This window comes from Hemitrygon akajei, chromosome 2 (genome assembly GCF_048418815.1).
Source record: "Hemitrygon akajei chromosome 2, sHemAka1.3, whole genome shotgun sequence".
Classification (NCBI taxonomy): domain Eukaryota; kingdom Metazoa; phylum Chordata; class Chondrichthyes; order Myliobatiformes; family Dasyatidae; genus Hemitrygon; species Hemitrygon akajei.
Genome location: NC_133125.1, coordinates 2,011,716 through 2,027,000, shown reverse-complemented (window position 1 = coordinate 2,027,000; position 15,285 = coordinate 2,011,716). Strand labels below are relative to the sequence as shown.

The window sequence follows — 15,285 nt, the reverse complement described above, 5'->3', positions numbered from 1 at the left end:
GTTATAATTTTATTCTTCAGTATCCTGTCCTGTCCTATCTTTTCTCTTGACCTTATTAAATTTGCCTTCACTAGAATCCACTTCCACACTGCCTCACCTTAAAGCCTCATCTACGGCACTACTTTTCAGTTTGCTTGTCTCTCCCAAATTCAGGTTCGGTCTGTTCTACCAGAACAGATACCCACTTCCCTAGTAATGGCACTTATCCTTGCAAGAGGAACAAGTGCTATACCTCCTCCTTCACAGGCAACACTTCACCTGTGAGCCTTTAGGGGTTATATACTGTGTCCGGTGCTCCCAGTGTGGCCTCCTGTATATCAGTGAGACCTGACATAGATTGGAAGACCATTTCACCGAGCACCTACACTCTGACCACCAGAAGAAGCGGGATCTCCCAGTGGCTACCCATTTTAGTTCCACTTCCCATTCTCATTTTCTTATTATCAAGATAAACTTTATTCACAGTAAAATTATTTGCAATAAATCATTCAATAATGCTTAATTCTTTACAGACATTATCATTACGTTCCATGCAACTTAAAATATTTCAGACACTCACGTGCCACTCTGTGTTCATATTAGACAATACAACTGTAGTTGAGGGATATACTCCCCACCACCCAACCCCTCCTACTCCCATGGAAGAAGATCTCTATACCGTGGTCCTTCCCCACCGAGCCCTTGCGGTGGCGGCACCAAGTTTCAGTGCGTCCCTTAGAATGTACTCCTGCAACCGAGAATGTGCCAGTCAACAGCATTCTGCCATAGACATCTCAATGTGCTGGTAGACCATCAAGTCTCGGGCCGACCAAAGAGCATCTTTCACCGAGTTGATGATCTGTCAGCAGCACTGGATGTTTGTCTCCGTGTGCGTACCCGGGAACAGCCCATAGAGCAGAGAGTCCTCAGTTACGCAGCTGCTGGGGATGAAGCGTGACACCAGCCCTTTCATCTTCCTCCACACCTCCGGGCGTACAGGAGGGATCTGACTGGGAGGGCCCCTTTCACTGCCAGCCAGGCTAGGTTTTGGTGCCTGTTGGTGAGGTCTGGTGATGAGACGTTTTGCCAAATGACCTGGACCGTCTGCTCAGAGAATCATGGACTATGTCCATCATATCCTTCTTCTGCAGTGTCTGCAGGACATTCCATGTTGACCATTGCCTGATGGCCTTGTGGTCAAAGGCGTTGTTCTGATAGAACTTTTCCACGAAGGACAGGTAGTGTGGCAATATACAGCTGACTGGGACGTTGCGCGGGAATGGGACCAGACCCATCCTTCATAACCAGGGCGACAGGTAGAACCTGGCACACAGTGGTACTTGGTGCCCACGTGTCTGGGTTTCACACACCACCTGATGCAGCCACACATGAAGCTGGTTATCAGGCTGAGGGCAACATTGGGAATGAATTTGCCCCTATTTTCCAGGGACTTGTGCATGGTGACCCTCTGACCCACTCCATCTTTGATCCCCAGATGAACCTGAAGACAGCTCGGGTGATTTCTGAGCTGGAGGAGAAAGGGATGGGCCACACTTGCGCCAAGTACAGCAGCCTTGAGAGCACCTCACACCTGGTGACCAAGTTCTTCCCTGTTATTGATAGGGAGCACCTGCCCCACAGTCCCAGTTTCTGCTTTACCTTGGCAGTCCACTCCAGCCATTTCTTATTGTTCATCACGGCTCCTCCAAACCAGATCCCCAACACCTTCACATAATCGGACCTGATGGTGAAGGGGACGCTGGATCAGTCAGACCAGTTGCCAAAGAGCATGACTTAGCTCTACGTGTGGTTGACCCAACCCAAACTGGTTGCACATGCTAATCAGCCTGTGAACTGACATCGAACCCGAGCAGAAGATGGTGACATCGTCCATGTACAGGGAGGTTTTCACTTGGCAGCGTCACCCCTTTTATGCCCTCATCCTTCCTCAAAGGGTTTTGGTAAAGGGTTCTATACAACACACAAACAAGATGAGAGAGCGGGCAGCCCTGCCTGGCTCTAGACTTGATGGGAAAGCTGTCTGTTTCCTACCTATTGACTTGGACTGCACTACAGATGTCTGTGGAGAGCAGTTTGATCCAATTCCTGATTCTCTCCCCGAATCTTAATTTGGAGAGTACATTCATCATGTATGTGTCTGAGATCCTGTTAAAGCCTTTCTCCTGATCCAAGCTGACCAGGCAGGCGTCCACCCTTCTGTCCTGCACATAGGCGATGGTGTCCCTCAGCAGCACGAGGCTGTCCAACATCTTCCTGCCCAGTACAGCACAGGTTCAGTCTGGGTGGATCACCTGTCCCAGAACAGACGTGACTCTGTTGGCGATAGCCTTGGACAGGATCTTATAGTATGCATTCAGAAGTGATATGGGCCTTCAATTTTTAATGTCCTCCCTTTAACCTTTTGCTTGTAGATGAGGGTAATGATGCACTTCCTCATGGATTCTGACATGTTGCTGGCTAGAAGCATAGCATCGTACGCTTCCAGCAGATCTGGGCCCATCCAGTCCCACAGAGCCGAATAAAACTCAACTGGTAAGCCGTTGCTGCTGGAAGCCTTACTTGACTCAAAGGAACGGTTGAAGCCAGTCAACTCATCCAGAGTCAATAGCTGGTCCAGACTCTCCCGCTTGCCGTCGTCTAAGATCTGCGTGATAGATGACAGGAAGTTCTGGGAGGCTGTGGTGTCTGTGGCCTTTCTGTCATACAGACTGGCATAGGAGGACCTACAGATCCTCAGTATGTCTGTCTGCGAGGACACGACTGAGCCGTCCTTTTTCTTAAGGCTGTGGATCACAGAGCTCCCCCACCCCCATGAACCTTTTGGAAGAAGAAACGTGAGTATGTCTCGTCCTGTTCCATGGTCTGGACCCTTGATCAGAAGATCTTGGAGGATTCGCTGGCAAAGTGCTGGACTTGCTGGCTCTTCATCTCTCGTATCCCTCACTCACATCTACCCTCTTCAACTGCAGAAAGAGAAATTGCTGCAACTCTGTCTGGAGTTTACGCAGACCCTTCTGACCCTGCCTTGCTTTCTGGATCCCTTTGCAGATGAAAAACGTCTTGATGTTCTTGGTCACTTTGCACCAGTGAACAGGGGAATCAAAGAAGGCTTTCAAAGTTTTCCAACATGTGTACACCCTCTCTACTTCCTTAATGTTCTCTGGGGTCAGCAGCTTAATTTTCAGCTTCCACATCCCCCTACCTGCTTTCCCATTCCCATTCCAGTATGTCAATCCATGGCCTCCTCTATTTTCTTGGCCCAAGATGTTGACTGTACTCTTTTCCATAGATGCTGCCTGGCCTGCTGAGTTCCTCCAGCATTTAGAGCATGTTTTTTGGATTTCCAGCATCTGCACATTATCTCTTTTTTGTTCGCGGTAATGTACCAGTTCCATGAATTGAAACCAATTTCTCACGTACTAATCTTTAAGCACACATTCAACTCTCTGATCTTATTGAGCCAGTGGTAATTTACTTATGATTCAAGTAAAAATCCTGAGATTATTTCTGTTATTCTTCTGCTTTATAAATTGGATCCTGGCTGCTTATATTCCTTCATCGAAATCTTCCCCTTCAATCATGCCCATGTTCTTCCATGTTATTAAATTTTAAATGTATGATGAGAATGGAATCTCCCCTCTCCCATGCAAATTCCTTTCAACATGGAACTGTGCAAGCATATCGCCTTTGAAATTCAACGTGCTTCTCCTTTCCTCAATTTCTGCTCTCATCCACACAGACTGCAAGCATTTTATACCTGTTGAAAAGTGCAGACATTACGAATTCTTCACTGTACTTTCTGGATCCCTTAACCAGTTTCATTCTTGGTCAGACTCTCCTAATAGAAATGATTACTTAATATTAAGGGTGTGGCTGTAACTTTAGCCAAAGTGTTCAGGTAATTTTTCCTATCTCTGCTCTGCAGACTTCAGTGCAAATGATGTGTAGAAAAGCCTGCAGGTATCCATCAGATTCCACATACATGACAAGTGCAGCAATTACCTATAGTGTCTGTCATTGACAACCTTGTTAACTAATTAAGTAAATTAAATTATCACATGGTTATTTATTCTTTATATTTGTTATTTTGTCTGGTTTTATGATACAAGTTTTGACTATGTGTATGTGTGTCTGTGTGTATATACTCCATACATAATATATAAAGTAATTTGTAGTAAATGTTATGTATTCCAATGTACTGCTGCCACAAAACAAATTTCACAACATACTGTATGTCAGTGATATTAAACCTGATTCTGATGGAAGTTTTATTTACTTTAAAGAGGAAAGGAAAAAAGTCATGTTCTTACCAGGGTATCTCAGATTTACCATCACATTAATTCACTAAACCAAAAATAAACTAATTATTAATTATTTCAAATTGACTCTGAACCTGGGCCTTTGTCCCTTGCTTACCAAAGTTTGTGCTCTTTTGACACTGCAAACCATGCTAAACTTGTGCAAAGTGTAAAATTATTCTCGCAGTTAAGTAATTCAAAATTACAAAATTTTTCTAAATAAATCCCATTCCATTTCTGATTCCCAATTAAATATGTTCCGATCTTTAGTTCAATTTCTGCAAAATGGTTAATATGTTTTAAATTAGTACTGTTTTTCATCAGGTAACTCTGAACAGTCGAAGTAGCCAGCGATCATTTTTCAAAATCTCCCTGCAGCTACCATCAGAAGAAAGGAAATCTATTGCACAATATTTATGAATTATGAAATGTTGCTGCTGATGAAATTCAAGGAATTACACCTTTAGGAGTTAAAGATTGGAAACATAGAGCCAGAGTGAAACAGCATGGACACCTACTTCCTCTCCTCCTGTATTATTTCTACTTGTTCAAAGCAGATGGCATGATTGACTTCTAAGAAAATTCTTTAACATAGAATAATACAGCACATTCCAAGCCCTTCCGCCCACAATGTTGTGCTGACCCTCAAACCCTGCCTCACATATAACCCCCCACCTTAAATTCCTCCATATACTTGTCTAGTAGTCTCTTAAACTTCACTAGTGTGTCTGCCTCCACCACTGACTCAGGCAGTGCATTCCACGCACCAACCACTCTCTGAGTGAAAAACCTTCCTCTAATATCCCCCTTGAACTTCCCTCCCCTTAACTTAAAGCCATGTCCTCTTGTACTGAGTAGTAGTGCCCTGGGGAAGAGGCGCTGGTTGTCCACTCTGTATATTCCACTTAATATCTTGTACACCTCTATCATGTCTCCTCTCATCCTTCTTCTCTCCAAAGAGTAAAGCCCGAGCTCCCTTAATCTCTGATCATAATCCATACTCTCTAAACTAGGCAGCGTCCTGGTAAATCTCCTCTGTACCCTTTCCAATGCTTCCACATCCTTCCTATAGTGAGGCGACCAGAACTGGACACAGTACTCCAAGTGTGGCCTAACAAGAGTTTTATAGAGCTGCATCATTACATCGCGCATCTTAAACTCTATCCCTTGACCTATGAAAGCTAACAGCCAATAAGCTTTCTTAACTACCCTATCTACTTGTGAGGCAACTTTCAGGGATCTGTGGACATGTACCCCTAGATCTCTCTGCTCCTCCACACTACCAAGTATCCTGCCATTTACTTTATACTCTGCCTTGGAGTTTGTCCTTCCAAAGTGTACCACCTCACACTTCTCCGGGTTGAACTCCATCTGCCACTTTTCAGCCCACTTCTGCATCCTATCAATGTCTCTCTGCAATCTTCGACAATCCTCTACACTATCTACAACACCACCAACCTTTGTGTCGTCTGCAAACTTGCCAACCCACCCTTCTACCCCCACATCCAGGTCGTTAATAAAAATCACAAAAAGTAGAGGTCCCAGGACAGATCCTTGTGGGACACCACTAGTCACAACCCTCCGATCTGAATGTACTCCCTCCACCACAACCCTCTGCCTTCTGCAGGCAAGCCAATTCTGAATCCACCTGGCCAAACTTCCCTGGATCCCATGCCTTCTGACTTTCTGAATAAGCCTACCATGTGGAACCTTGTCAAATGCCTTACTAAAATCCATGTAGATCACATCCACTGCACTACCCTCATCTATATGCGTGGTCACCTCCTCAAAGAACTCTATCAGGCTTGATAGGCACGGTCTGCCCTTCACAAAGCCATGCTGACTGTACCTGATCAGACCGTGATTCTCTAAATGCCCATAAATCCTACCTCTAAGAATCTTTTCCAACAGCTTTCCCACCACAGACGTAAGGCTCACTGGTCTATAATTACCTGGACTATCCCTACTACCTTTTTTGAACAAAGGGACAACATTCACCTCCCTCCAATCCTCCGGTACCATTCCTGTGGACAACGAGGACATAAAGATCCTAGCCAGAGGCTTAGCAATCTCTTCCCTCGCCTCGTGGAGCAGCCTGGGGAATATTCCATCAGGCCCCGGGAACTTATCCATCCTAATGTTTTTTAACAACTCCAACATTTCCTCTCCCTTAATATCAACATGCTCCAGAACATCAACCTCACTCATATTGTCCTCACCGTCATCAAGTTCCCTCTCAGTGGTGAATACTGAAGAGAAGTATTCATTGAGGACCTTGCTCACTTCCACAGCCTCCAGGCACATCTTCCCACTTTTATCTCTAATCGGTCCTACCTTCATTCCTGTCATCCTTTTGTTCTTCACATCATTGAAGAATGCCTTGGGGTTTTCCTTTACCCTACTCACCAAGGCCTTCTCATGCCCCCTTCTTGCTCTTCTCAGCCCCTTCTTAAGCTCCTTTCTTGCTACCCTATATTCCTCAATAGACCCATCTGATCCTTGCTTCCTAAACCTCATGTATGCTGCCTTCTTCCACCTGACTGGATTTTCCACTTCACTTGTCACCCATAGTTCCTTCACCCTACCATTCTTTATCTTCCTCACCGGACAAATTTATCCCTAACATCCTGCAAGATATCCCTAAACATCGACCACATGTCCATAGTATATTTCCCTACAAAAACAACATCCCAATTCACACCCGCAAGTTCTAGCCTTATAGCCTCATAATTTGCCCTTCCCCAATTAAAAATTTTCCTGTCCTCTCTGATTCTATCCTTTTCCATGATAATGCTAAAGGTCAGGGAGCGGTGATCAGTGTCCCCCAGATGCTCACCCACTGACAGATCTGTGACCTGACCCGGTTCGTTATCTAATACTAGATCTAGTATGGCATTGCCCCTAGTCGGCCTGTCAACATACTGTGACAGGAATCCATCCTGGACACACTTAACAAACTCTGCCCCATCTAAACCCTTGGAACTAATCAAGTGCCAATCAATATTAGGGAAGTTAAAGTCACCCATGATAACAACCCTGTTATTTTTGCACCTTTCCAAAATCTGCCTCCCAATCTGCTCCTCGGTATCTCTGCTGCTACCAGGGGGCCTATAGAATACCCCCAGTAGAGTAACTGCTCCCTTCCTGTTCTTGAATTCCACCCATACTGACTCAAAAGAGGATCCTGCTACATTACCCACCCTTTCTACAGCTGTAATAATATCCCTGACCAGTAATGCCACCCCTCCTGCCCTTCCATGGAGATGGCGGAAACGCTGAACAAATATTTTGTATCAGTTTTTACAGTAGAGGACACTCAAAATATCCCAACACTGGATAAACAGGGGGCTCTAGGGGGAGAGAAGCTAACTACAATTCAAATCACCAAGGAAATGGTACTTGATAAATTAATGGGACTGAAGGTGGATAAATCCCCTGGACCGGATGGCTTGCATCCTAGGGTCTTAAGGGAAGTGACGGTCGGGATTGTGGATGCATTAGTGATAATTTTTCAAAACTCGCTGGACTCGGCAATGGTCCCGGCAGTTTGGAAAAATGCTAATGTAACTCCTTTATTTAAAAAGGGCAATAGACAGAAGGCTGGGAATTATAGGCCAGTTAGCCTAACATCTGTGGTTGGCAAAATGTTGGAATCGATAATTAAGGAAACAGTAACAGGGCATTTGGATAAACATAGCTTAATAGGACAAAGTCAGCATGGCTTTACAAAAGGGAAGTCATGTTTGACAAATTTGTTGGAGTTCTTTGAGGACATAACATATAGGGTAGATAAAGGGGAACCAGTGGATGTGGTGTATTTGGACTTCCAAAAGGCATTTGACAAGGTGCCACACCAAAGATTATTACTTAAAGTAAAAAATCATGGGATTGGGGATAATATTCTGGCATGGGTGGAGGATTGGCTTTCTAACAGAAAACAGAGAGTTGGGATAAATGGTTTATTCTCAGACTGGCAGTTGGTGACTAGTGGTGTTCCGCAGGGGTCGGTGTTGGGACCCCAACTCTTTACAATCTATATTAATGATTTGGAGAAAGGGACTAAGTGCAACGTATCGAAGTTTGCTGATGACACAAAGATGGGAGGGAGTGTAATGAGTGCGGAGGACATTGAAACCCTGCAGGGGGACATAGATAGGCTGAGTGATTGGGCAGACATTTGGCAGATGAAATATAATACTGACAAGTGTGAGGTCTTGCACTTTGGCAGGAAAAATAATAGAGCAAGTTATTATCTAAATAGAGAGAAACTGGAAAGTGCTTCTGTGCAAAGGGATCTGGGGGTCCTGGTGCAGGAAACACAAAAAGTTAGTATGCAAGTGCAGCAGGTGGTCAAGAAGGCCAATGGAATGCTGGCTTTTATTGCTAGGGGGATGGAGTATAAGAACAGGGAGGTCTTACTGCAGTTGTACCGGGTATTGGTGAGACCACACCTGGAGTACTGCGTGCAGTTCTGGTGTCCATATTTAAGAAAGGACATACTGGCTCTCGAGGAAGTGCAGAGAAGGTTCACTAGGTTAATTCCGGGGATGGGTGGATTGATGTATGATGAGAGGTTGAGTAGATTGGGACTCTACTCATTGGAGTTCCGAAGAATGAGAGGCGATCTTATTGAAACATATAAGATTGTGAAGGGGCTTGATCGGGTGGATGCGGGGAGAATGTTCCCAATGATGGGTGAAACTAGGACTAGGGGGAATAATCTTAAAATAAGGGGATGCCGTTCCAGGACTGAGATGCAGAGAAATTTCTTCACTCAGAGGGTAGTGGGGCTGTGGAATTTACTGCCCCAGAGAGCTGTGGAAGCTACTACACTCAATAAATTCAAAACGGAGATAGACATTTTCCTGGATAAAAATGGCATTAGGGGATACGGTGAGTGAGCAGGTAAGTGGACATGAGGCTAGGTTTAGATCAGCCATGTGATCTCCTGGACCAGTTTTCGATAGCCTGGATGGGTCGGAGAGGAATTTTCCAGATTTTTTCTCCTCAATTGGCAACTCGGTTTTTTTTCCCCGGGTGATCACATGGGTTTGGGCGGGATGAATAATAAAATAAAATGGGCGGCATGGTGCCCTGTTGGTTGGCACTGTTGCCTTGTGGGATTCAGTGAAAACTAGAGTTAAGATTGGATCAGCCATGATCTTGTTGAATGGCGGAGCAGGCTTGAGGGGCCGATTGGCCTACTCCTGCTCCTATCTCTTATGTTCTTATGTTCTTATGTTCCCCCCCCCCCCCATCCCTTTTAAAGCATTGAAATCCAGGAATATTGAGAATCCATTCCTGCCCTGGTGCCAGCCAAGTCTCCGTAATCATAATTCCATGTATGTATCCAAGCTCTCAGTTCATCAGCTTTGTTCCTGATGCTTCTTACATTGAAATACACACACTTTAGCCCTTCTACCTTACTACCTTTATACCCTTTATTCTGCTGCTCTTTCCTCAAAGCCTCTCTATATGTTAGATCTGGCTTTACTCCATGCACTTCTTTCACTGCTCTATCGCTCCAGGTCCCATCCCCCTCGCAAATTAGTTTAAACCCTCCTGAACCATGCTAGCAAACCTACCAGCAAGGATATTGCTCCCCCTCGAGTTCAGATGGAACCCATCCTATCTGTACAGGTCCCACCTTCCCCAGAAGAGATCCCAATTGTCCAAAAATCTAAAACCCTGCCCCCTGCACCAACTCCTCAGCCACGCATTCAACTGCCATCTCCTCCAATTCTTTCCATCATTATCACGTAGTACTGACAGCAATCCTGAGAACGCCACCCTTGAGGTCCTGTTCTTCAGCCTTCTGCCTAGTTCCCGAAACTCACACTTCAGGACCTCATCCCTCTTCCTGCCTCTGTCGTTGGTCCCAACATATATCACAACTTCTAGTTGCTTTCCCTCTCGTACCAGGATGTCATGCACCCGGTCAGAGACATCCCTGGACCCTGGCATTTTTAAATAGGATTTTTAAAAATCCTATTTTGGACTGAATTATAATCATCTGTTATTGTGATTAGAATAATTTGTTTTTTGCAGATTGAAAACAAAAGCAGACCCAGAGTTGTAGAGTCACTGCAGAACACAGCATGGGAACAGGCCCTTCAGAACAACTTGCCCATGTTCAACCAAAGTGCCCATCTAAGCCAGTCCCATTGGTTCGGATCTGGCCCATATCACTCTTAACCTTTCAGATTTTAAATGTTACCGGTTTCATTCCATATATGCATTACCAAGAAGTTACTTCTCAGGACTCTCTTAAATCTTCCCCTCTCACCTTAAATCTATGCCCTCTATATTTTCCTCCCCTTTTCCTGGGGGAGGGGAACTGTGTGGCTTCACTCTATCATAAATGAATCAGCCATGATGAAGTGGCGGAGCAGAACTGATGGGCCAAATGGCCTAATTCTGCTCTTATGTCCATGGTCTCATCTTTGTCCTCATGATTTTATACACCTCTGTATGATCATCCCTCAGTCTCCTATGTTCCAGGGAATGAAGTACTATCTTGCTCAAACTCTCCCTATAGATCAGACCCAGAAGGCCTGGCAGCATTCTCATAAACCAGATAATGACAGGGTAACCAAAATACTCCAGGTGTGACCTCATCAACTTTGTGTACAACTGCAATATAGCATTTCAACAGTTATACTCAAATGAAGGCCACATTGTTCATCACTCTGCTTATTTATGATGCCACTTTCAGCAAACTACGTATATGTACTCCTACACCTCTCTGCCCTACCATTCACTCTATGACGCTAACATTATTTCTTATTTATTTCAGTAATCGTGTCGAAGCCTGGACCAGGGATGTCAAGTTTTTGCTCAGACAAGAAGGTAGACCGATAGCAGAGCTGGTTGGTAATGAATCAACTGTAAGAGTCATGGACCGTGATTGGAAAAATGTAGATAAGGCTGCTGAATGGATACGATACAAAGCAACACAGCTAAATCAACCATTTGTTCTGAGTTTGGGTCTGAATTTGCCTCATCCCTATCCAACTCCAAGTATGGGAGAAGCATGTGGAGGGTCCACGTTTAAAACATCACCATATTGGCTTAAAAAGGTACACTATGGAGCTGACAATACCTTTGCTTTAGTGTTATATTTATGTGGTTCTCTTTATTTTAGTCAAGGTTCATTCTTTACCTTTAATTATTTAGCGATAGAACGGGCACTTCCGGCTCTTTGAGCTGCACTGTCCAGCAACCCTAGACTTAACACTAGCTTAATCATGGGACAATTTCCAGTGACATACCAACTGGGAATTCTTTAAACTGTAGGAGAAAACCTACACGGCAACAGGATGGACATACAAACTTCTTACAGGGATGTCAAAATTGAACTCCCCAAGCTGTAATAGCATGGCATTAACCACTATGCTACCTGGTGCCCAATGTTATATTATTATATAATATATCAAAGTTCTGTAAATTGTATTATCAAAGTATATAAATGTCACCATATACAACCCTGAGATTCATTTTCTTGTGGGCATACTCAACAAATCAAAGAACAGGAACTGCAACAGAATTAATGAAAGACAACCCTTCCAGGGCATTCAGCCAGAGTGCAGGAGACAAGCTGTGCACATGCAAATATAAATAAATAGCAATGAATATCGAGGTGAATAGTCCTTGAAAGTGAGTCCATTGGTTGTGGAGACATTTCAATGATGGTGCAAGTGAAATTGAGTGAAGTTATCCCCTCTGGTTCAAGAGCCTGATGGTTGAAGGGTAGTAATTGTTCCTGAACCTGGTGGTGTGATCCTGAGGCTTTTGTACCTTCTTCCTGATGGCAGCAATGAGAAGAGAGCATGTCCTGGGTGGTGGGGGTCCGTAATGATGGATGGTGCTTCCCTATGATAGTGTTTCATGTAGATATGTGCAATGATTTGGAGGGTTATCCCCATGGTGGTCTGGGCCAAATTCTCTACTTTTTGTAGGATTTTCCATCCAAGGGCTTTGGTGTTTCCATACCAAGCTGTGATGTTTCAGTCAATATATATTCCTCCACAAATCTATGGAGGTTTGTCAAACTTTTAACTGTCATGCCAAATCTCTGCAAACTCCTCTGGAAGTAGAGGCACTGCTGTGCTTCCTTCATAATTGGACTTATGTGCCAGGCCCAAGATAGGTCCTCTGAAATAGCAACACCTAGGAATTTAAAGTTGCTGGCCTTCTCTCCCTCTGATCCTCCGATAAAGACTGGCTCATGGATCTCTGGTTTCCCTCTCCTGAGGTCAATAACCAACTTGCTGACATTGAGTGAGAGGTTGATGTTATGACATCACTCAGCCAGATTTCCTATCTCCCTCCTTTCTGCTGATTTGTCACCACCTTTGAGTCAACCTACAATGGTGTCTTCAGCAAACTTGAATATGGCATTGGAGCTATGCTTAGCCACACAGTCATCAGTGTAGAGTGGGGGATGGGGGGGGCGCTAAGTACACAGCTTTGTGCTGATAGAGATTGTGGCCCAATGCCCAATGATATATTATTTCAATGCGTTGAATGGTAAGGAATAATTAAGCGCTTGAACTTTGAAACAGTATTGTAGGAAATATTTTGACATGGTAGGATCTGGAGGTTTCTTTAGTTTAGGTTCTTAACATGTAAATATAAATTTTAATTTCATCCTCTCCAGACAGCCTATAGACACACTTTCAGGGACTCTTCATCTTCTGTTCTCGATATTCATAATTTATTTATTATTAATTTTTTTCTCTCTCTTTTTGTATTTGCAGAGTTTGTTGTCTTTTGCACACTGTTGTATGCCTGTCCTATTGGGTGTGGTGTTTCATCAATTCTGTTGTGTTTCTTGCATTTACCGTGATTCCCCCCCCCCCAGCTAAAAAATGAATCTTATGATTGCATATGGTGATATATGTACTGTGAAATTTGTTTGGTTTCTGTAATTCAAGGTGAATCATCGAGCAGTCAGAATTCCAAAGTGGCTTTCTTTCACTGGAATGCATCCTGTGGACTTTTATTCCTCCTATACCAAGAACTGTACTGGCAATTTCACAGATCAGGAGATCAGGGACATCAGAGCATTTTACTATGCAATGTGTGCTGAAACTGACTCAATGCTAGGTAAGTGCTTCCTTATTTATGAAAGGTTGTATTGGATACTGTTTAGCAGTATATGTGTTAATTAGCTTGCTTATCCTGCAGGTTTGTAACAGTGTGAACTCCACTTGCGTCACTGTATTGCAAACTTGATAGTATTCATTGCCACTACTCCTCCCCTTTACTCCACAGAACTCTGTTATTATGCTGCCATTCATGGGCATTGCAGAATTTGCTGATGGTTGAAGTCATTGGTAAAAGATTTTATTTATTTATTGAGATATGGTGTGGAACAGGCCATTCTGGCCTTTCAAGCTGTGTTGCCCAGTGATCTAGTTAATCACAGGAGCAAAGATTTGAAAAATGGATCAGATGCAGTTCAGAGCTCTTTCAACTGTGGTGGAGAGGAAGACATGGTTAAAGAAAAGGGAAAACCTCTCAGAAGCATTCTGGAAAATGTCACAACCATTACAGATGGAATTGATATTTGAACAAGGGTGATAGGGAGGTATATAAAAACAGTTATCATGACATTGCTGAATTATTTTAAATGAAATTATTATATATGCCATCCACTATCGTGCACATTTTTCTGTTTTCTCCTACACTGGAGATAACTACCCTGAAGATCTCGCCTGAAGTCTGCAGAGTGGAGGCCTAGAAGGCCGTGGGGGTGAGGGGGATCCATGGTTCTCATACAGAGTCAAAGTGTCATAAAACACCTCAGCATAGAATCAGGCCATTTGGCCCCATCCAGTCCATACCAAACTATTAATCTGCCTATTCCCATTAGTGTGCATCACCATAATCCTTCCATCCATGTACCTTTCCAAATTTCTCTTAAATGTTGAAATTGAACCCACTTGCGCTGGCAACTCAATCCACACTCTCCCCACCCTCTGAGTTACCCTTCATATTCTCCTTAAACATTTCAGCTATCACCCTTAACTCATGACCTCTAGTTGTTGCCTCACCCAACCTCAGTGAAAAATTTATCTTATCTATCCCCTCATAATTTTGTATACCTCTGTCAAATCATCCCTCATTCTCCTATGGCCCAGGGAAAATTGCCCTAACCTATTCAATTTTTCCCTATAACTTGGGTCTTCAAGTCCTGGCAACTTCTTTGTAAATTTTTTCTGCACTCTTTGCATCTTATTGATATGCTTCCTAAAGGTAGGTGACCAAAACTGCACACAATACACCAAATTAGGCCTCACTGATGTAGTATAAGACATCTTTACAAATACCTCTATCTATTCTAGATGAATAAGTCAGCTCAAAAATGTATGAACCTTATCAGAATTTTTTTTTAAACTTTGTGATTTTTCCAGATCATTCTGACAAAGTTCAAGTTAATAGATTTGGACAATTGTTTCTATTTTTACACAGGTAAGATTTTAACAACTATTCATGACACTGGACTCCAAAACAACACTTACTTAATTTTTACTTCTGATCATGGTGAGTTAGCAATGGAGCATCGTCAGTTCTATAAAATGAGCATGTATGAAGGAAGTTCTCATGTGCCTTTGCTGATAACTGGACCAGGTATTTCAGAAGGACAACACATTTCAGATTTGGTATCTCTTGTGGACATCTATCCAACTCTTCTTGGTACGTAATTTTTTGATTGTCTGAGATTAATGTCTGAGATTTAAAATTTAGTAAATATAATTATACAGTATTTGGTCAAGGTTGTGTAATGCAGGAGGCAATACTATCATCCCAATAAAATCTAGTCCATTATAATCCTGAAAGAATGAAAATTTCTTGAACTGCAGACTCTAAGGAATTTAAATTTGGGTAGTCTCATTAGCTTTAATTTCTTGGCACCTTGTTAATCCACAATTAGATAGATAGATAGATACTTTATTCATCCCCATGGGGAAATTCAACATTT

General features: G+C 43.3%; 1 protein-coding gene across 2 annotated transcripts in view; it reads left to right on the top strand.

Moving 5' to 3' along the window:
- Positions 1–15,285, top strand: part of arsk (arylsulfatase family, member K) — a 47,050-nt gene that overhangs the window by 23,661 nt on the left and 8,104 nt on the right. For both annotated transcript variants that reach the window (XM_073066256.1, XM_073066266.1), the window contains 3 exons: positions 11,095–11,377; positions 13,235–13,406; positions 14,775–14,999. In XM_073066256.1, the coding sequence (XP_072922357.1) occupies positions 11,095–11,377; positions 13,235–13,406; positions 14,775–14,999 (680 nt within the window). The remainder of the gene's footprint in view (positions 1–11,094; positions 11,378–13,234; positions 13,407–14,774; positions 15,000–15,285) is intronic.